Genomic DNA, 22,263 nt, shown 5'->3' on the forward strand with positions numbered 1-22,263 from the left:
GTAGCAACAAGCGCCTTGGATTAAGTGAAGAAGATGCAGTGAAATATGTCTCAAAATGAAGTCTGTTCTACGGAAATATGTTAAAATATCTTTTGTATCCTAGGCATGAAAGACTAACAAGTTGGAATTCAATCGTCTGTTTAACGCATAGGGAGTTTGAGCGTTGGCAGTTGTTTTCAGAACGCACCCTTAGCTACGTCGATTTGTAGAGCTTACAAACACGCGGTAAATTTGAGAACTCCCGTTTCAGCCAATCGCAGCTCGCGGCTTGTGGGCTTGAGCATCGATCGTACACTGCCATCTAGACGATCTTTGTAAGGGGTAAACGTCAAAATCGAATAAATAGTCGTCTGCAGTGGCAGACGTCATAATACAGGACAGATGAGTAGAGTGGGGTGCGAGCAAGTGTCAATTTGATTATTGTTGTATGTTTGATAACAGTGCGGATTACAGTCTGTTATTTAATACCGATGATTGAGAAATTGCGCTTAAAAATTTTTGAGGGTGCCACGGGGAGGCGAGAAGGGCCACCCTTTTAATTCCGGGGAAGGAATGACGCTGGAAGACCCCTTCTTTGTCGTCAAGGAGTAAGTTCACAAAATGGGGCTGACGTTATCAATATTTTCTTTGTTTTATATACCTATTTTATTCACATTTCATCTCGGATACGGCGTTGCGCCTTATATGCCGCCAAATCGCATCGTTTATTTCTTTCTGAACAACAGGCAGAATTTTCCATTCATCATTTTCTGTATTTGTCAATACACGCGTTTTATGTTGAAGAAGTTATTCAAATATCTCGGAATAAATTGCAGCACATGTTTTAAATTTTCGTAAACCGATATGTTGAATTACTAAAATTATTTCTATCGTTTATTTCTGTAGTTTAATTCTTCATTTCCGAAATCAATTGTAGCATTATATTTCGCTAATGTTGTTAAAAAATAGCTACACTGCTTTTTGACAAAAATGAATAATTATAATTAATTGTCTTTGTTAAAATTAAATAGAGTAGTACTCGATGTATTTACAACAATTTAGATTCGTATTATTTTTACCACAATCGTCGTTTACAATCCTGTAAATTATCCTCTGCACTTAATTAACATATTAATCCAAAACTCATACGTGCACAATACTTGAAGCGAGAAATAGATCAAAGATATCAATTGTCAAATATTTCTAAAATATATTGAATAAATATAAACAATCTTTCGTATTCGAATTTAAACCGAAAGAGAGTGAAATAATTTATTTGATTCTTATCAAATAAATATACGGGTTATAAACGATGTAGATAAATGATTTGAAATGACTTACGCGAATGTATAGAAGACTTAGAAAAGTTGCATGGCTACGGCGTGTTTGAATAATTTAAATAATTTGTATGTAGTAAAATTCTGTAAGACCTTTAAAAAAACTTGTCGTTTAGCGAGGTGTGCAAGGCTCTAAACAAAACACGAGCATTATACGGGCGTTGGACAGAGTTACAAGATGGGTCGAATGCAACATCAACTCCAACTGTAGTCGGAGGACTTCCGGTTTCGCGTGAAGAACTTGAGTGGACGACCACGGAATTGCGGAACGCTCTCAGATCTATCGAGTGGGATTTAGAAGATTTAGAGGACACGATCTATATCCTTTTACATTTCTATGCCTTAACCTCGCGAAAATATTTATCTGTAATAAAAAAACAAAAAAAAAAAAAAAAATAAGTAACAACACTACGTATATTAATTTTCACGGCTGATTGTAGACGAAAGTTTTTAAACGTCAGATGAAGTGTTATTAGATGTTTATTGGCGTTTGCACGCACGTCCGTAATGTGAAATTTAGCTAAAAAAAACTTGACTGTCATAATTTTGGCGTAGTCGACAATACCGTGGCGAAAATCGTACTGATATTGAATATCAAGTAAGTTGAACAATGAATAAATTGTTAGCAATATTTTACAATATTATAGCTTTTGTGATAACCTTATAGGGAAATCGTGAATAGGCTATGTCGAGGATAAACGTTTCTCTTTACTGATATTATTTCCTTTACAATCTTTTGCCTGTTGACAACATGTTTATGCCATTCAAAGCTTAGCAAATAAGCCTTAACTTCACACATACGTATCGTAGAAAAGAATCCAAATAAATTTAAAATCGATAATAAGGAATTAACTATCCGAAGAAACTTCATAGAACAGACTCGTGAGATGGTTAAGGTAAGGTTGTGCAGTTAAGGATTACTGTTTCTCTGAAATTTGGCATACCAATATTACATGACTACTCACCCTTCCATACTTCAAAAGCACGATTAGAAGCCTTGTTCATTTTTTCAGATTATGAAAGAAAAAATGAATGTTAGCAGAGGACGAGACCGCGATCATACCGCTAGACAGGTCAGTATTCTTAAGTGAACACAAAGTACTGAATGCAAAAGGAAATTATTAGTCAATTTATCCAGATAATACCATTAATCAATTCATAAAATGAGGAAGAAAAGTTGTTTATACCTGATTTATACAGCCTCTGCTGGACAACAGTCCGGCAAGAGTTCCCGTCACTCACGGAACAACAAAGTACAGTAAGCTGGAAAATGAAATGGACAGTCCTAACAGGCAGTTCCTTGAGGACACGCTACAGCAGCAAAGCACAATGATGCATCAACAAGACGAGCAGCTAGACATGATTGGAGAAAGTATTGGTACTCTGAAAACCGTGTCTCGTCAGATAAACACCGAGCTAGACGAGCAAGCTGTGTAGGTTTGACATCATATTTTTTAAAAAGGAAATTCAAGAAAAAGTTGGGATTTGATACTAGTATGACATTATACAAGTAGAAAAGTTTTCTCGATAAAGTATTTAATTTTTTAAATACTTGCAGAATGCTAGATGACTTTGGAAATGAGCTGGAAGTAACGGACTCAAAATTGGACGCAACAATGAAGAAAATGGCAAAAGTCCTTCACATGAGCAATGGTAACTATAACAATTACATTCCTGCTCCTACCACCTCATCGTCTACAGCATCCGACCTTATTTCTAAGCCTTCCTCTTTATCCTCTTTATCCTCTCTATCTAGTACCTTAACAAACTGTTTCTTGTGTTCCGCAGAATAGAATATTGGTAATAGTGTTCTGGTCATGTAAACATAAGCTGCAAATCCCTGTAATTCTTAATTCTCATGTTGATGTACGCTTGATTTAACAAAAAATTTCGATTTGAACGTAACATTTTGCAACAAAGTTTGAAAATAAAATTATATTGCAACAACAGCAGCTTATGTTCACATAAGTAATATTCATTAACCTGTTCAGTCTGTGCAGTATCACTTTGCACAATTTTAATTTTAATTTGGTGCATCACAAGGTCACGAGAGAAAAATACGCGGAATTTAGAAAAATTTGTGAATCTAAATTAATTTATTCAGGACTGAACGGGTTAATGGTACGACAAAGAGTTTATAGTTTACAACAGATTATCCTGATTAAATAGTATTTTCCGTGTCTATAAAGTATACACGTATATTGGGGGTGAATATATGATTGAATACATTGAAATGAATGCATGTATTCCATTTACATGGCATAGTCTTACTCAAACGAAACACTTTGGTACACACAGGCTACCAATTTCGACAGTACTCAGAATTTGGTTTTTAGCCATGTTTCAAGAAAGTCACCCAAGTTTATATTTTTTCTATCCCTTGATGTTGGAATGTATAACATTGGATTAGTTATAAACTCAAATCTAGTTTTCATGGCGAGTACCGTCAAAATCAGTCACCATGCATCTAAAAAAAGTGTCCTGTTGCAGCAAAACTATTTCACATATGTGTAAAAAAAATCCTCTATCTAATATGTGCTTTAGACAATAATGTACTATCTATTTGATCAAAAAATGGTAAAGAAGAATTATAAGGTAACTTTTTAAGAGTTTCAACTAGTTAAAACTATGATGGTAGGTATTTTAAATACTGTCATCCCAAAGGTTGTGTCAATATAATTACCTATTAGGCTGTTGTATGTACATTGTACATAGTTACCACCATTAAACGTCAGAGAAATATTGAACGGGATGTACACTTGAGTTTTCCTTTAGTAAGAGTAAAATTATATGTAGAGGAATCAGCAAATAGCATCAAATTTTCTGTACTGCATAATGAAATAATGTCACTCGTATACCTAGTCTAACAAGATCTGAAGTTAAAAAAAATTTGTATACATATAGCATAGTATTACATTAGATATTAAAATCGTGTTGTTGACAACTACTATGATTATAATACATATGTTATAAAATTGTTGTAGAATCGGTTGAAGCATTGATTCTGAACTTGTAGAAGTGTAGAATCTCAGCTGATTATTCTGTTGTTGGGGCATAGAAAAACTTACTTGTATACCTAGATGAACAGATAAACGTTAATAGTTCATTGGAACCAGATGTTAACCATTCTAAATGATGTTTTTGAGAGAAAGTACACATTCAATCCAAATATTCGTATTTGTGTAAAGATTTTAGAAAACTGTAACCAGTAGTCATTGAGGCAAAGTGAAAAGTAATTCGTCTTAATTGAACACCAAATGATTATAGGTATACGTCGCTTAGTTGCATCATACTCCAGACTACATATTCATGTAAATTACAACTTCTTTGGAAGTTTGAAAATATAAATTAAGCTCGTTTGCAGCTAATATAAAGAGATGAAAATGGTACTGTTCCGAAATGCAATCCTTACAAAATCTACATTATTAACTAGGTTCATTTTCAAACGCATATCAGTTCTAGATTTTAGCAGATATTTTCGCATGGTTAGATTTCTTCAAAAAACAACATCATAATATGGAATTTATAGATTCTTGCGAATAATGATCGTTCAGACGAATGTAAAAAGGAAATCTACTTGTTGTACAACTTGATAACTCTAACCATTATGGTATACATATACTGTACTGCTTGACAATGGTTTAATTTTTTGATAAATTTCGATCATACCTTTCAAGTTTAAAGACACATTAGTTCCCAAAATGTTGTTGAATATTTAAATAATTTGAAAGATCCAATATTACAAAAATAATGATAAACTTTAATGTTAAAATCTTCTTCTGATTGTTGGTATTAAAGTTTAAACTAGGGTAATAATTATTTGTGTTTCAAATTGTTACATATTACAGTAACAATAATTTGTCTTTCACAGAATCAACAAAATAAAAAATGTAGTTTTATAAGTGGCGCATGTGATGTTACTTTCCGTTTGTTTTAGATCGGAGACAATGGGTAGCCATTGGCGTCTTGACTGCGATATTGGTACTCCTAATTATTTTGTTTATAATTAAGTGAATAACTTATTTCATTTCACAGACTGTTCATCAATTATAGTGATTAATTTTCTTACTAGAATTTAAATTACACGTATACATATTACATACATATATGTATATGTGTATTTTATATATATATATGATTTTTGTTAAACCGCATATTTATTGACTAGACTACTGTTTTACCGAAGATAAATAAAAAGATATTTACGTTGTTGTTAGAAACAAAGTGCCATATACCATACATATAATGTTAACTTGTCCTTTGTATAATTGAAGAAAAATCAATATCTCGTAAAATAAAGGTAGTCACCTTCAATTTTGACAAAAGATATTTTTTCTTTTCTTATTAGTTATAAAAATGATCAACTCCTGTTCATTTTTTTAAATCAAAGACCCTCTACTAATTTCAATTTCACGTTTAAATTATTTTCATAAAAAAAACATCTCAACGAGGTCACACAAAAATTATGAATCATTGTAATTATTTTTTCCGTGTTACAAGAATACAATGATTTTATAATTGTTTATTGTTATATTTTATATGCTACATTTTCTTCTAAACTATAAACTTCATACAAATGTTGTTTTTTTTTTTATTTATAATTTTATATAAGTAAAAAGTTTAAAGAGTACAATATTAAGTAATATGAATTGCCAAACAACACTAGTAATCAAAGTTCCTAAAGTTGGCTGAAGTACCAGAGACATTAATTTAGATTGCCAATTATTCTTTCTTACTTTGTCGGTTTAAAGAGACTTGAAAACCGCCAACTTAACTGCAATCCATTAACGATAGAACAGATGATCCATCTCGAATGTTATAATGATTGATATAGTTGTTCAACCATGATGAGGCTTACCATAACGCATTGGTGATACGAGTTATAGCCTTTGTATGAGACTCAAAGTTCGGAACCTATTCTAGTATGAGTTTTGAAAACGTGTGTTCAGAATTTTAGAAAATGAAATTAGGAAATCCTTCAAAGTTGCAGAGTATAGTTGGCAAAGGTATATTATTGAAAATTTCATAATGTTGAATAGGGTTCTATTATTTAAATCTTTGGTATAATAATCATGATTGCAAGGATTATCATTATATAAAAAGTATCAACGTAGTTTAACTTCAAAAAATACAGAGAAAATATTTTAACTTATCTGTTAAATAATAAAATCTAGTAATTAATGTACAATTAAAATAGTTTTTTTAAATGTTTTTTCTTTGTTGTTCTTTTCAGATAGAATATTGTACAAACTGAGAGTTTTGTGTAATAGAGAATTTAAATCTCGAAGTTGATGACGATGGACATGAAAAACGGTCCACTGATTGTTTTAGCATTGTTGTTACATTGTTTTATTAGTAAGTTAGCGTCATATTATTAAAAAATTCGAAGTTTATTTTTTCTCTATTAAATTACGCCCCTTTTTTTTTTTGTTCGTCCATTTTCTTTCAATTCTTTGTATTTTTTCTGATAATTATATTTTTTTGCATTCTCAGTGTTAATTTAAAATATTTTTTGTAGCATCATACGATACTGGATTGTGTATAATTTGACTTGTTAGCTCTGGTTTCATTCAAGTAAATGAAACGTAAAATTCATGATTTTTTTTAAGTATTCTAGGGCATATTGTATCAGACGTGATGAAAGTCTAAGGTTCAAGACGGACTCGTTTAAAGCATTCCGTTGGAAGAGCTAATTTAATAGTTTCTATATTATCAACTTCAAGTTTAAGCCTTTCGACTTCTTCTTCATAATTTTTAACCCACTGAATTTGAACATTTTTCGCCAGTGTCAAGGCACGAATTCTTTCATCCAAATTAGCAGCTTTTATTTGCTCCTCAGCTGCATTAAGTCGTTCTTCCAAACGATCCAAGTCTGCCTCGTCTAAAAATATGCAATGTTATAGTAAATTATTAAAAAACCATATAAATTTGTATATCATCCACGAATACTATATGTATAAATATAATTTTCTCAAATAAAATGTTTTATGCTGTTCACTAGATTATTGTTTCTTTTCTGACACAACTTACTTATTTCGGGCAAAGCCTCTAGTTCCTTTATAATCTCTGCTACTTCTGTAAGTGCTTTATCAACTTGTTGGGATGCAACACCAACATTGGTTTTCGATTGACCGACCTTTTGTTTCGCCTGGTTACAAAAAATAAACATAAACATTATTTTCTTGTGGTACTCTTCAAGCAAAATCGAAATAATCGAGAAATTATTGTTGAACAGAAGAATATTATACATATTTTGTCTACATTAAAATCTGACCTCGCTAGTAATGTTAGCGTCCCTAGCTGCCTGTTCTTCTTGTTCCTTGATAAGACTCTCTGTGAATCCTAGCCTAAGTTGTAGGTTTGCTGATTCTTGACCCAAAGTAAAGGCTTTGGATTTTGTTCGATTCGCTTCATTCCTGATTCTATTGGCATTTTCACTTGCTTTATTCGCGTAGTTTTCCTGGAATACTTACAGTTAGTATCTTCTCAACTTTAGAGTTAAATAAAACATTGTATTTATTTACCTGCGCTTCTTTAGCGATATTCCTTGCCTTGACTGCATTAACTTCAGCTCCATTCAGAGTTTGATCAGCTGATTTAGTTTTGTTAAAAGCTTCTTCAATCAGTTTTCTGATCTCGTCAATGTCACGCAAGGATGCTTGTGCTATCACTTGTTCTCGTCGAACTTCTTCGTCAAATTCTATGTAAAACATGAATTGTAAGTTAGGAACCATCCAACAAATTAAAAAAAAATTGATGATTCAGTTATATGAAATCACACTAACCGCTCAATTTCTTGTGCGTTTCTTGGGCTTCTTTAAGAGTGTGATCACCCCTTTTAACAGCTTCATCAACCTTTGCATTCGCATCGTCCGCTTCCAAGAATAGTTCGCCAATCGCTTCTTGTTGATCTCTCGCTCTTTCCAATAACTTTTCACTGTTCAAAATTTTCTCACTTATTTCTCTCAGTAAATCATCATTGTTTTCAAGTAATAGTTGCGCTCGCTCTTTTATGCTCAATCCCTGTAATATAGACAGACGATATAACTTATGAGATAGCATGACAATAACAATGTTCCACTCAAGTATACGGCAAAGTAAAACCATAAGAAAAAAAGACGTATGGAATGTAGACGAAAGTGGAAAAAAATTTGAACTTTGGTAAAATCTCACCTCGTTACTGATGATATCGGCTTGCCTTTGAAGTTCATTAATATCAATGGTTGGAATACTAAGATTTACAATTGATATCACCAATGCTTCTTTTAGAACTGAGGCAGATTTATTAGCTGTAATTTTTGTGAGATCCTTGACTTTATTAAATTTATCCTTGAGTGACTGGAGTTCATTATCCAATACTCGAATCTCATCGCTGATGGAAAAAAAAATGTATGAATACGAAAACCATATAAATTTCTTGTCAATGAATATTCACTGTATTCAATAGATGTTCACCAATTGAAAAAATTTTCAAACTAACCTTATGTTGGTATTTTTATACATAGCTTGTTTTGCCAGATTATAAGCTTGCAGTGTTCTATTTTTTGCATTATTTGCAATGTCATAAACTTTCTTAGCTTCGTTCGTGTTACTGTAAGAATATTTCATTTAAGCCTTAGAAATAATTTTCATATGATTCAAACGAGTTTTATTACAAGTCATATAGGTATATTCAAGTTTCGCCGCATAGTTTTAGCTGTATTTAGATGAATAAATGCTTGAGCAAATGAGAGAAGATATTAAATACATAGTTGTGTATCACAAAACGCGTTGTTGGTAACTTACATATCCGCTAGTTCACGTGCCTTCTGCGCAATAGCGGTCATCTGATTATTTTGCTGGCCAACTTCCTCGGCTCTTTTTCTAGCATCTTCTAGTGCAGTTCGGCCTTCAGTCGCTAAATAAGCTTCAGCTTCCTGTGGTTAAATGATTTAGTTTGCATTGATGCGTGACTACGTTATTCGTTAATGCTACTTCAAAACTATAAAATAATAGACTTACAGACAGCTGTTCGTGAATTGTATCCAACACTGTTTCGGCCTCTTCAATACTCATTTGGCCATCAGTAGCGGTCTCGTTAGCTTTGTCAGCAATAAATTCGACCTCACGTGAATTGTCATCTATCTCGTTCAGAAGATTACGCAAGTCATCCAACTGTTCAACTAGAGATTTCTCGTCGCCTAAAAGATATAGAATTTCATTTGTGAGAAATTCATCATTTTGAATAACAAAAATACAAACTCTGCTGAAAGCAATATAGATACCACATACTTCCAGAATTTTGTTGAGCATTTTGTAACAACGTTTTGACACGATCTTGAACGTTCTTTAATTCTTTTTCAAAGTCCGTATCCTTTTTAAACGCAGTTTGAGAGCCACCGATTTTTCTTAATGTATCTTCTAAATCATCTAATCGTCTCCGATGCGCATTTATGGCATCTTGAACCAGGTTGTAACAAGGAGGACAGTCTATACATCCACGCTGCCGGTCATACTTATTTTCTTTGCATCGATCACAACGTCGACCTTCCACATTTTGTAGACACTAACAAATAGCAGGAAGTTCGTTAGAATAAACTCAATTGCCTTGCTTAGTACAGAATGAATAACTTACTGGGCACTGCCCATCTGGACCACATTGCAATTCTTGTGAACCAATTTCATCGCAGTCACAGCGCTTGCATCCTTCATTACCAAATCCGTATTGGTAGGGCAAACAGGCATCGCAACGTTGAGATGTTACACCAGGTTTACATTGACATTGTCCTGTCAGTGCGTCACAAGTCCGACCATGCGATCCTTCAGGGTCACAGTTACACGGAGCGCAACCCTAAAATATGTGTTTAAACAATATATATGAACTTGAGTGACGTATCACTCTTGAATCTGAATTAGCTAAAAATTCCAAGAAATTACCTCTCCGCTAGCAATATTATAATATCCGTCCTCACACTTGTCGCAGTTATGGCCAGTCACATGAGGCTTGCATCTACAATAACCTGTCAATTGGTCACACGGAGCAATACTTCCGTCGTCAAGTTCCTGCGTGCCTGGAGCATAACACTCACACGCTACACAGCCATCCTCTTTACGATCAGATAAGGCATCACCATAATATCCTGGAAATGGTCAAGAAATATTTGTGGAATTGCCTGTTATTATGCAAATGAAAAACTTTTTCACATCAAAGAAAATGCAAATTGTAGATTACCTGGAAGACATTCCTCGCAGTTAAAGCCAGCTGTGTTGTTCACGCACTTTAAACACTCTCCCGTAAGTTGATTACAGTTTCGCACCGCATTCAGGTCGATATTGTTATTACACTCACAAGGCTTGCACTTTTGGTTATTTTCAGGGTCACCAAAGTAACCATCAGAGCAAACTTCGCAGCGGGCACCTGTGATCGAATGTGTTTATTCAGTATTCAAGTATATGTTGGCATTATACAATATGCTACTAAATATACATGTTAATGATTTTATGCTTCCAGTATCGTATTGACAATTATTATACTACTATGACTATAGTATTATATTCCACTATTGTTGGATACGAACCTGTACGTCCTAGAGGACATTCCGAACAAATTGGGTCGGCATTATTATCAAGTAGAATGCAATGTCCTTGATCTGGGCAAGGGCATGGTTTGCAATCATCAGCTGTCCCCTTTAATGGGTACCCATAATATCCACGTTGACAGTGCTGACAATTATCTCCCGAAGTGTGATGCTGGCAAATACACTGGCCTGTGGATAATTAGCAGGAGAAAGTTAAAATTATTGCATCGATTTCCGATTGTACTTGTAAGTCACCGGTTTTCACCAATGACGATTTCTGCATACTGGTCATATTGGCGTTAATGCAATACGCACCTGTTTCAGCTTCACAGATGTCGGCATGTCCGTTACAGTTACACGGTACACAAAGCGCGAATGGACCACCGTTTGAGGGTTCATGGTGGAAACCTGGCGAGCAGGATTCACAAAATTGACCAATGTATCCCTGAGGACAGGTGCAGTGCTCTATCCAATCCGCCGGTTCACCAGGCGCGCCACGATGTGCTGTTTCTAGCATTACGTCATCCAAGAATCCTTTGCCTGTAGTGCATGCAAAGAATTATTAAAAATACAAGCTTTACAGAAAAAAATGAGTAAATCTTGATTACCTTTGTGAGTGTAAGTTCCGCGGATTTTGATCGCGGTCAAATTAGACAATACGGACATGAAATCTCGCGATGATAATTGCGGAAGCCAACCATAATCAGGATGCTCGTGCAGTCTAAATCTGTATTCCATAAACTGTGGAAAAAGTGTGAATTAGGATAGCATCAAACCCTAGACAATGGTGTTTCGATAATTATATACGTACTACACCAGACGGCGAAGGGTTGTTCTGTCCGAATATTGGTTGGGCAATCGGCTGCCCATTCCTTCCTTCAAGAATTACGTCACGTACCGTTGGTGCCGCACCTCTATCTCCTATCCTCAATTTGAAAGTCAGATCTTGATTGTAAGACGCACGTTGATCGCCGAGAAATCTGTCTACAAGAGACATGAGTGATCAAAATATTATGAACAACTTATAACTCGATTGACATTCACATTTCACAAGTTTTACACTTACCAGGTGCAACGAAATACACATCTTCACGATCTTGGGCTGAAACACTGATAGATTGTGTCAGTGAGTCGTAATTGAGTGGTAAACGTCTGCCATTGACTTCCGCTGACCAGCGCTCGGTACCTCTAGCAAACATGCTCTCAATAACAACTTTAGAATATCCAGATTCAGACTCACAGACTGATGAATGCCCATAACAGAAGCACGGGGTGCACCCGAATACATTTGAAAGAGCAAGATTGAAGAAGCCAGGACGACACCTACGGGTGAAGGTTGAGAAGTTATTACAAATGAGTGGATGTTGAGTGAAAATTGAATAAAATATAATTTTGAAGTAACTTTAAAAAAAATTTCAAATTCGTTATTTGATTGAAGCTGAATATCGAAGTCCTTACTCGCGACAACGTTTTCCTTCAACATTTTCCTTGCACTGGCAGTCTCCGGTGTGTGGGTCACATCTTTCAACGTTACCCAATGAACCAGCAATGTTACACTCACAGGAAGTACAACCAAGTGATCCAAAGTTATAAAAATTGGGAGCACAACGATCACATTTGTCTCCGGTGACACCAGGTTTGCACTGGCACTTGCCTTCACTGTTACACTGCAAGCTTCTTGAACCTGTGAAAATCGAATACCGTAATGAAATAAATGATATTTTGATTGAAAATAGTATGTTCAAACTCTATTTCCACAATTGTAGCAGATTCCTATCTGATTATCACAAAAGCTATGATTCACTTACCAGTTTCATGACAATTGCAAGGAATGCAATAGCCGTCTTCAGAACGTTCGTAGAAATTTTCACGACATCTTTCACAATTAGCACCGTCGCGATTCAAATTACAGTCCAAACAGTGCCCTCCGTGTCCAGTAGCTTTGTACAGTTCATTATCAAAGTAACATCGATCTGAGTAGCCGTTACAGTTGCAAGCTGATTTTGAGAAAAGAAATGCATTTAATTAAGAATATTACGTAGGTATAACAAACCATGTAAAGTGTTAAAAATCAACGAAACTTACAAAACTAATATGCATATTCACTAAGGCGGGGCTGCGTAAGGAAATTGTGTGTGTGTGTGTGTATTTAAGTGAGTATGCAAGATACATCGCGGCGGCTTCTCACAAAGAAGTCTTCGCAGTCTCCGCGAAAGGGAAGGTAGGTCATTTTTTTCAAAGACCGCATGACTTCTACTTTATCAGCGATTGTTTTTCGTGTCACTATATCGGAGAACATTTCCTGTCCACAATTATTCTCAATTTTCTTCCATTTTTTCTTAACAATTGGCTAACTCGAGATTTCAAATACTTTGGGACAGCAAAGATCGATTGTGATACGAAAGTGATAATTTTTTTAAAATCTAGAACGCTAAAAATTTAAGAGTGATCAATTCATTTTAGTTTTCCACTGTTTATGGGAATATCAGTTGCATATATATTATAGGAATGATGACATAATGAATTTCAATCATCCCGGGGGATCGTTTATTTATTTATTCGTTTATTTTATCTTCATACAAATTCAAAGAACCCCGTAACGGCTATCGCACGACTCACGTTCTGCATTACTTATCGTTGTATCGAGAACGAAGAGCGTGCGAAGCTTGGCGATGATGGTATTCGTTCGTTTCGCGACTTGGTTGACTTGTCCATATAAGGTGAGGCCGCACAATGGGGTTCTAAGCCGACCGAGCAAGACGGTGGGCTGGCCGTGGATATACGTGGAGAAAAAACGCTCAACAGATCCGCGAAGCGGCAGAATGCTCGCGGGTATCGCGATCACGAAGATATAATTATGCATCTGGCCGAAGCTGCATAGTTACCGATTCGAATAATAAATTTTGTCGGATTCTGATTTAATTTTTTTTTTTTTAATTAATCTAAAAAAAACCAATATCATGAAAATAATTATACCTTTGCATTCATTGGCGTTAAACGACGTGGCTCGAGCCCAGGGTGCGTCATTGTAAAATGGTAAACACTCGTTGCAATCGGGTCCAGCGGTGTTGTGTTCACAGCTGCGAAAATTGTTGTTAAATTATGAGTTTCCATTGTCCGAAAGAATATCGTTGAATAACGTGTTGGTGTAATTGATATATATTTTCAGAGGGAAATTATAATGTAAACATTATAGAATCAGAAAAAAATGTAGAGATTATGAAAATGTAAAGATTTCATTTTTCGTCCAGACTATACGCTCCGCAATTAAATATCACGGATTCCCGAGTTAAATGCTCACCGACAAACGCGGCGAGTTGATCCGTCGATACCGGTACTTTGAACACATTCGCCTGCGTGTCCGTTGCAGGTGCAACGTGCACCAACCGCTACTTCAGCGATGGCGTAGTAATAAGATTTTAGCACCTGATCATCCCCGAATACCTCGTCACCGAACGTGTTCAGACGATCCAAAGTGATCCTCAAGTCGCTGGCTTGGACCCATTCCTATTTATATACAGAAAAGAAGCTTGGGCAAGTAACGAAAGATCTTTAAAGACTTCGCCGAAAAATCTTGACAATCGAAATTAATTACCTGCAGTTCCGGGTTGGTCTCAAACCAGTAAGCAGAGGGTCGTCCTTCGAGGGTGGAAAAGGCTACGTTGCCGCCGGTGAGGGGAGATATGTCCGAGTACTCGGAGCTGCACAAAACTCTCGTATCATCGCCGCGAACGGTTTCCTTGGAGTCGGGAAGTCCGTAGGTGTCCCTGCAGGTAGCCGAATAAAACTGGTACGGTTGCCAGGGGGATTTCTCGTTCTTCCTCTTGTATATACCCAAGCTTTCGGGTCGCGGTGATATGAAAAGTATCCGGACGTACGTAATGTCGTAAGTTTTTCCTGAAATTTTTTATTTCGAAAATATTACGGCGAACATTTAGTTATAAGTATACTATCTTTATGCTTCTCGCTTCAAATTATAGGGCATCTGTAATAGTTTCCTTTGACAATGAGTGAAGAATGATTATTGATTAGCGATAAATGTTCGAGATTTTCTAAGAAAAAAAAATCCCATTACTGCATCCTACAAATTCCAGTTCCTTTGGGCATCTCGTCGTTTACACTTTTCTGATAATCCAAATTCTGGAGGGTATAAACATGCTCTGCACATTTCGCCGACTCATTTAACGAATAATTGCTAACTTAATTGGCGTGAATCGCAGAAGAATAATAACCGTTTGGACGTTCAGCTTCTTCGAGAATGAGAAAGAATGTATAATATAATACTTTAATGTTACAGCAGCAGCGGTCCTTTTAAAAATTCGTAGAAAGACCGCTTAGTAGGTGGTCTTCGTCACGTTGGTGCAGATCAACGTTGAAAGCCTAAGAAAGTCGGCGGTTGTTTTATGAATGAACATGTGGGGCCCATAAGGTCTCGGTGGTTATTCCGTCGAGACCACATGATCGTTAACTCGCAAAAATTTCTCCCTCGAAAAGCCATGCTGTTTCTTATTCCAAATATTTGTATAACTCTATGTTGAAAATTAGAGAATACTGCAGCAATACAAAGCTTCAATATGAACTATAATATTTTTATTCATATATTTGTCCTTTACCATAAGCCAATAAAGATCAATGAATATCAAAGTAACGAATTTCTTCTTTCCCTGAATCAGTATAATTAGTACAGGCAATCTGTTATAAAACGCCACAAAACCTTATCTGGCAGAATTTCAAGACAGTCTATGAGTAAAGAGGTCAATATTTCACCCCGCCCATTCCATTTTTCTCTCCTTTGATTCTCTCGTCTCTTATATATCAGCTTATATCTTCGCTCCTCTGTCATTATAATAGTCGTAACGAATGAATGAATCTTTTATAGTACAGTCCTGCAGCAGCTAAACGCCACACTACATGCATATATAGGTATATTATATTATATGATACCCGTCTGTATGATATTACACACAGCTGTACGTCTGGGAACTGATATGACTACGAGTACTTATCTGTATAGAAAAAAAAAACAACGAAGAAAAATAATCATGAATCTGCCCGGATGTAGGTATATGAAACTTAGTAATACGTCAACTATCTTTGCAACAAAATTAAATATCGTATCCTCAATGTTCGTTTGTTACTCGCAACAAGAATATGGAATAAAACGGTTTTCCTAATGGATAGAAATTAGTTTAAAAAAAAGTTGGAAATCGCTAACTTTTCCGTAAAAATACGATATAACGAAGTGAAAACAAAGTAATATAAAAATCGTTTAGGCATCAAGCTGCGTTACCGGAAAATACGTCACGCACGTGTTTCACATGTACTGCCCAAGGTGGGCGAGCTACCTGTACATGCATTTCGTAGGCATAATAAGCCCGTGCGTGTTTATAATGTTGCAGTCTTGTAACCAGTGACAGGAGATATAAATAACGTCGAAATCACGGCTAAGGTAGTTCAGTGGCATCGCCATGCAGAAAAATGTAGAAGCGTGCCTCTGTCTGAAGTTCGAGTGTATATTTCACTGCCGCATACATACGTTTCAACCATCAAAATTAAGAGCTTGATGAACGATCATAAAAAGTTACACTCGTATAATCATCGTTAGAAAAATGAAAATTTATGTTCTTGAAATTCGAATGGCATGCAATGGGTATTTTGATTTTGTTTTTTTTTAGAGATCGCCGAAGAAGTTGGTGGGAATTATTTCTAATAGAATAATTTTAAACGTACCCAGGTGAAGGGTCAGGTTGACCTGGTTGGGATACTGAACCGCCTCGTACATTGTTTCCGACTGCCACCACGTAGCGTTATCGTTATTTCCAAGGTCCGTTAGGTAAGAGGCAGGGTGATCACCCGCCTGGCAAAAATCGCACGATTTTTGCTGGACTCCGGTCTGTTTGCAGTATTCGGTAGGAATACCGTTTTCACCGCAGGTATTTGTCGCCTCCATGGGAACACTGAACGCAGCGTTCAGAAACGAGGGAATACACCTCTGAAACAATATTGTTCAATTTATTATTTTCAAGCCTACCTCGTCCCTTGTAGGTGCAATATAAATAGAAAAAATGATACATATTATAGGTCATTCGTCGTTGCGTAAGTACACCGCGGCTCTTAATCAAATTTTTCTTCTGCTTCGTAAAAGCGTTGCGAAGATCATCGGGGCCTTTCAAAACGTGGCACAAATCATAGATATATATTATATTTTCTCGAACCTTGGATTCTGCTGACGACAATATGCTGAGCCGGCACCGATAGTACAGAGAGTCACATTGATCGGTGATTCCCCGGAATAATTATTTACATCGAATCGTCGTTAACCGGCGATCCGAGTTCCGTCTTATCCGGTTCATTCGCCAATCAAAGCTGATATCCGTTCCGCGTTCATCTAACGACTTTTATCGATATTTGCAACTACGACGGTTTATCGGTCACTCCTTCTCATATTATACGTACAGTATGCATAACGCAGTTCTATATATATTTAGCGAATAAGTCTCCAATGGAATTGCAGCGCTCTGCTCTCGGTGCTTGAGAAAACTTTTAACTTTAATTTCCGTTCTATTCACATAAAGTGTTCACTAAAGATCTATTCACATTTCTGTGCGTCTAATTATTACTTTCCATCTCAAGTACTATCATTGCAGGTTATATAGTATGAGTATGATAGGTAGACGAGGTTTTTTGCGGAAAAGCTACTGTATAATATACGATATTATAATAATTTTCTCCATCTCGTTCTCTCGTTCCTACTCCTTTTTCTAGCAGTCGGCGCACATAATGGAGCGGTAAGTTATTAGCCTGTAAAGATTGAAACTTTCTAGCCGCGACGGACAGAGCAAGGAGTACCTAGACGACAAAGCGAGAGCTCTCCTTATCCCTCGTTATAAGCAGGTGCATAGATGCATGCTGCACTCGAAACTCTTACCGATATTGCCGTCGCACTTGTGAACTTAGAACACACAAGATTACACGACATGAAGTACCTATTCCTAGAAAAATATTTCCATTTTTTCAGGTAAAAATACATTTCACCTGAGGTTGAAATATAAATCGTTCGATGTATATCATAATAATGTATATTTTGTTGCTTTACAAAAAATTCTGAGTCAATACGACAGAATTTCGCCTTCTTGTTCGCTGCACTCAATATGGTTTATACATTCTATTCTTACACTGTTTTATCACTTCGAGCATTAGGCGTTACATTTCGAATTTCTATACCTAAGCGGATTGCGGCGGTGAAGAATGATTGGAACAATAAGGCCGGTGAATAAGCCGCAAAGAATGCTACAAGAGGACAAGCCCTGCAAAATTTTCGACCGACGGAGGTCGGACAGCCAGTCAATAGGAGTCCTGGGACAACCGGGGGAAACTATGAGGAATAATCCTTATGCATTTCCTGGAACGTATGGACCTTGTTTCCGCTCACAATCACCCTTACACAGGCAAATATTTACCAATGACGGACGATTCACCCTCGGTCGACGGTTCTAACGAACATTCTACAGCTTCTGCTTTGAACCGATAAATCCAACGAGGTTGAAAAGTTCTTAACGTTATAGGAGTAACAAAACGTTGAGAAAAAATCACTCTTTTCTCATCTTTACACTGATTCTGAAGTAACTAGAATTGAAGAATCAAAGTATCTTTTGTTTTATCACGGTTTACTGAATTTCAAACCGTTCCAAAATTGCGAAATAACGGTTTTTGCTCAGCATGAATTGTTACAATAACGTTACTAACTTCAACATAATTAAATCCGCATCGGCCGCAGTCTTTCAACGATTCAGGTAACTGCGGTGCCTATTTGTATTCACGAGAGAACTGATTACACTCGGTCTTTGGTGAGAATCATGGTTTCAGAAACCCAAAAACTTTTGAAAATCGATAATCCCGGAAAATCCTGGGCATGAAAACATCGGGGCAAGTTTCGAACCTGCATCATATTATGCATAAGCGATTTGAAATCGATGTCCTTCTATGGAGTTCCGACAAACAATTTTCGGAATGTCACAAATTATTCTTACTGAATTTGTACAATTTCGTGCCCAAAATTGGAAAAGCTCAGAAGTATCATAAATGAATATTGTACACGTAACCACATCATTCTTTATTATAAATACATACTCGAACGAGCAGAGCGGCGGTGCGAGTATCGCGTATTTATCTGTGGTGTGTATTTATCTCTGCGGAGAGTTCAAGCAACTTCGAACTCGTTGATAACCCTCCTGCACCCTAGGCGTCCCTACCAAAACCCAAAATTAAGTCATCTAAAAATAGATCGTCATTTCTTCTCCCGTTTGCTCGACACGTTGTGCTCGCTATACACGCGGCATGTGCTGCAGACCATGCAAAGACGTGGAGTTACGATTTTCCAGCCTTCTTCAAGTTCCAGTTCCAGCAGCGTCGTGTAAACTACTTAACCGCTTTACCGGCGAGTTCTTCTCGCCATTATCTACCATCTTCAACGTATCATCTTCTCCTTCCATCGCTGCTTCTACGCTACATTGCCTTTATACGCTATGTAGCCTACAACCATTAACAGCGTATTGTGTAACAAGGAGGCAAACTCGGTCTTTTCGGCACGACCCTAATTTTGCAGTATGAGTCTTAGGTGAGCCGAAGTCGAATACTGCAAATACGCGAGGCGAAAAGACCGTTGCAACCTATTTGCACACGATTCTTTATATGACAAGAGTGTGTTACGCGTATTTTCACGAAGCGTAAAATTGAGGTTATGGTCGCGTAACGTCAGATTTTTTCGCGACAGCGCATGCGCGGAGTACAGGAAAGATCCCTTTCAACTCCTAGGGCTCAAAACTGGTATTTGCAGTATTCCGCGCATGCGCATTCGCAGATTCACTCGATCGTCGTAGAAACGGGTACTTTGTACACGGAAAACACGTATGGAAAAACGCGTAAACCATGCTCGCATTGTATAAACTACGTTTACAGCATCGAGGAGACTCACCTGCGCTCTTCCGGTAGTTTCGTTGTAGCACTTGTCATCTCTCCGCGTGATCGGCACCTGGTCGAAATCCGCGAGCACTATAACTGCGAAAGAGCTCACGGCGGCAATAAGGAGCAGCGAATTCCACATCGCCCCACACATATTGTCAGCAGTTTTTCACGGTGCCGATATTGTCCGTACCAGTTTTATACCTAAACCTGTTTATTATCTTCGAAGAACGCGCTGCGCCGATTCTTCCGCTCACTCATCTATGCGCGCGATTTTATTCTTTGCGTGTAATAGGAGCTGAGAAACACTCGAGTCCACCACTCGTTATTCTAGTGATAGTACAGTTCCCTCATCAATCCTCAGCACTGTCATAAATTTTCACTATTCACCTACAAGACGCAGAAAAATATAACCCTGTTAATGATATTATTTCTACCACATTACAAAGAATTACGCGCTTTTTCGCCGATGTCGTTCACCGGTAGTTATACGATATACATATACAACCAGTCGCGCTTCTTTATCCGAGATGTAATTACAAATTTCCAACATCAAACCACGGGCATTGGCAACTTTCGTTGTAATCATCAACGTTTCACGGATCGGAAAGGGAGTGAGTCCAGAACCATTGATAGATCGCGAAATGAATAAAAGTTGCGAATGCCCACCGGTAGTGTATATCGTTTAATTGCGACGATCAATTCGTGACAGAAGATACTAGGTATAATCCTTTTCGTACGTGTGTAGTACGTACATACATGCATACACCGTGTAAACAATATAATAGACAGCACGTGGTGTCGGAGGATTGACGCGGAACGTGGGGGAGAACGAGGAAGAGGATAATCGGGTAACAATGAATTACAAAGCACCGGCGAGGCAGTCGAGTCCTTACGCACGCAGAGACGACGAGAACCGTGGAACCGACACTGAACACCCTCCGCCTGGCGGACTCCAACTGCGGACTAGGCTCAGCTCCGTCCTCCGACTCTCTCGGCTCGGCAGCAGCGGCACTCGGCGAGCCTTATATTTCCCATTGTCAGCTTCGCTTCGCCTCCTTTGCCCTCGGCTGCGCTCCGCTCTCGAGAGCAGCGATGTGGTGGTGATCCGTCGATGCGACCCATGCGACCACCACACCAAGTCCGTGAACGAACGTCCCCGAGAATTCTTCTCCTTCTCGTTGGAACCTCTCCTCCCTTCGCTGCAGGCTCCCCCCCTCGCCCTCGGTCCTTTGCTCCTCGAGAGCTCGGCTCGCCAAGCCTCCGGCTATAATCCGTCGACCCGTTCCGTCGCGTCGTGTTGCTGGAAATGAATGCTGAATGCAGGCGCTTCGCTTCGAGAGACACCGACACGCGCCGTGTGTGGAAGCCTGACGCTCGCCCGGCGCCCTACGCCCACGATCATGGGTGCGCGCATTATTAGCGAGATTTGCCAGGTTTCACACGTCTCTGCACCTCGCGACACGTGCTCGTCTCGGTCTACCCCAACGACATGTGTCGGTGGTCTACCCCTTTACTTTCCAGGCCCCTGTTCTCTGACTTCGACACGCGATGTCGACAATATTTCCTTCCGCATTATCGGCTGTGGACTTCAGTGTCATCTCATCGACAAACACTGGAGAAAATAAAACGGTTGCGTGCACCAGTCGTTGTTAGATATGTATACTATTTACGAGGTGCTAAACTGTAATACTGTCTTGTAGCGTGAAACAAGAATCAATTATTATAATTTTATACTCAACGATTATTCTCAGTATCTTGAATTATGAGGCTGAAATTAGTAATGTTGACCTAACGAAACATCAGGGCATAAATCATATTCAGAAATTTTAGAATCGTTTTTAAGGAATTGGCTTTTCATGGTTTACTAAATTTCGGACATTGCTAAAGGCACGAAGTAACGATTTTTCCTAAATAAATATAGTTACAGTTAAGTTATTAACTCCATTCTCATTCTCAATTTCTAAAGAGTCAATTTCTTCGTAAGTTAACGGCTGCGGACACTGGCGATCACGATAAAATGTGTAAAGCTGGAGAATGAGACGACGGTGAGGTGGAGGTCGGATGTGCTATGGGGCAAATGATATAGATATCTCTTTACCCGGAAACGACAAGCGATACTGTGAGCCTCCCACGCTTCGAGACCACAATGGTACGAGCGCGGGTATCTCGGTGTTTGTACATACACATAGTGTAATATTCTCGATTTAGTTATACGGTATTTGTGTACTGCAATCATGCGTCAGTCGCTTGGCGGGATCGAATATTGGGCGATTGATCATTCATCGAATATCTTCTCGATATCATGTATAATATGGTCCACGGAACTTCTCCGTTGACAAAATCACCGATGGAATCGACCTAAATAACATCGAGATCACTTTGAAGCATAAAAAACAACAGATAGCTTTTACTGTGCGTATGTGTAT

At 37.7% G+C, this 22,263-nt stretch overlaps 2 protein-coding genes across 4 annotated transcripts; one reads left to right on the top strand and one right to left on the bottom strand.

The window, feature by feature from the left end:
• The first annotated feature begins 305 nt into the window (after positions 1-305).
• On the top strand, positions 306-5,627 carry LOC124404441 (syntaxin-6). Of its 2 annotated transcripts, XM_046878568.1 has the most exons (7): positions 308-587; positions 1,433-1,635; positions 2,118-2,212; positions 2,330-2,389; positions 2,517-2,749; positions 2,875-2,969; positions 5,254-5,627. In XM_046878568.1, exons 1-7 carry the CDS (start codon positions 553-555, stop codon positions 5,328-5,330), a joined length of 798 nt encoding a protein of 265 aa, XP_046734524.1. In that variant the 5' UTR covers positions 308-552; the 3' UTR covers positions 5,331-5,627. The 2 variants fall into 2 exon arrangements, with proteins under 2 accessions (XP_046734523.1, XP_046734524.1); XM_046878567.1 differs by lacking the exon at positions 5,254-5,627 and having other exon boundaries at positions 306-587; positions 2,875-4,635.
• A 1,214-nt stretch (positions 5,628-6,841) lies between these two features.
• On the bottom strand, positions 6,842-20,852 carry LOC124404437 (laminin subunit gamma-1). 2 transcript variants are annotated; one of them, XM_046878557.1, is made up of 26 exons: positions 20,586-20,852; positions 19,848-20,200; positions 16,604-16,865; positions 14,469-14,770; positions 14,175-14,380; positions 13,850-13,953; positions 12,682-12,870; positions 12,332-12,557; positions 11,940-12,196; positions 11,685-11,857; positions 11,482-11,614; positions 11,189-11,413; positions 10,874-11,062; positions 10,528-10,713; positions 10,233-10,435; positions 9,931-10,146; positions 9,585-9,861; positions 9,318-9,493; positions 9,102-9,232; positions 8,797-8,907; positions 8,490-8,688; positions 8,102-8,339; positions 7,841-8,016; positions 7,591-7,776; positions 7,347-7,464; positions 6,842-7,197 (listed from the first exon to the last, which is right to left on the bottom strand). In XM_046878557.1, the coding sequence occupies exons 2-26, from the start codon at positions 19,986-19,988 to the stop codon at positions 6,962-6,964; spliced, it is 4,860 nt and encodes a 1,619-aa protein (XP_046734513.1). In that variant the 5' UTR covers positions 19,989-20,200; positions 20,586-20,852; the 3' UTR covers positions 6,842-6,961. The 2 variants fall into 2 exon arrangements, with proteins under 2 accessions (XP_046734513.1, XP_046734514.1); XM_046878558.1 differs by lacking the exon at positions 20,586-20,852 and having other exon boundaries at positions 19,848-20,249.
• Between the last annotated feature and the right edge of the window lie 1,411 nt (positions 20,853-22,263).

Source organism: Diprion similis, chromosome 3 (assembly GCF_021155765.1).
Source record: "Diprion similis isolate iyDipSimi1 chromosome 3, iyDipSimi1.1, whole genome shotgun sequence".
Classification (NCBI taxonomy): Eukaryota; Metazoa; Arthropoda; class Insecta; order Hymenoptera; family Diprionidae; genus Diprion; species Diprion similis.

Excerpts from the sequence above, each read along its gene's own strand:
- LOC124404441 (XM_046878567.1), top strand. The coding sequence starts at position 553 with ATGACGCTGGAAGACCCCTTCTTTGTCGTCAAGGA. Across the intron at positions 588-1,432 it reads CCCTTCTTTGTCGTCAAGGA|CGAGGTGTGCAAGGCTCTAA; the intron begins GTAAGTTCACAA and ends CTTGTCGTTTAG. Across the intron at positions 2,213-2,329 it reads AGACTCGTGAGATGGTTAAG|ATTATGAAAGAAAAAATGAA; the intron begins GTAAGGTTGTGC and ends TCATTTTTTCAG.
- LOC124404437 (XM_046878557.1), bottom strand. The coding sequence starts at position 19,988 with ATGTGTGGGGCGATGTGGAATTCGCTGCTCCTTATTGCCGCCGTGAGC. Across the intron at positions 11,063-11,188 it reads CATCTGTGAAGCTGAAACAG|GCCAGTGTATTTGCCAGCAT; the intron begins GTGCGTATTGCA and ends AATTATCCACAG. Across the intron at positions 9,233-9,317 it reads CAATTCACGAACAGCTGTCT|GAAGCTGAAGCTTATTTAGC; the intron begins GTAAGTCTATTA and ends ATTTAACCACAG.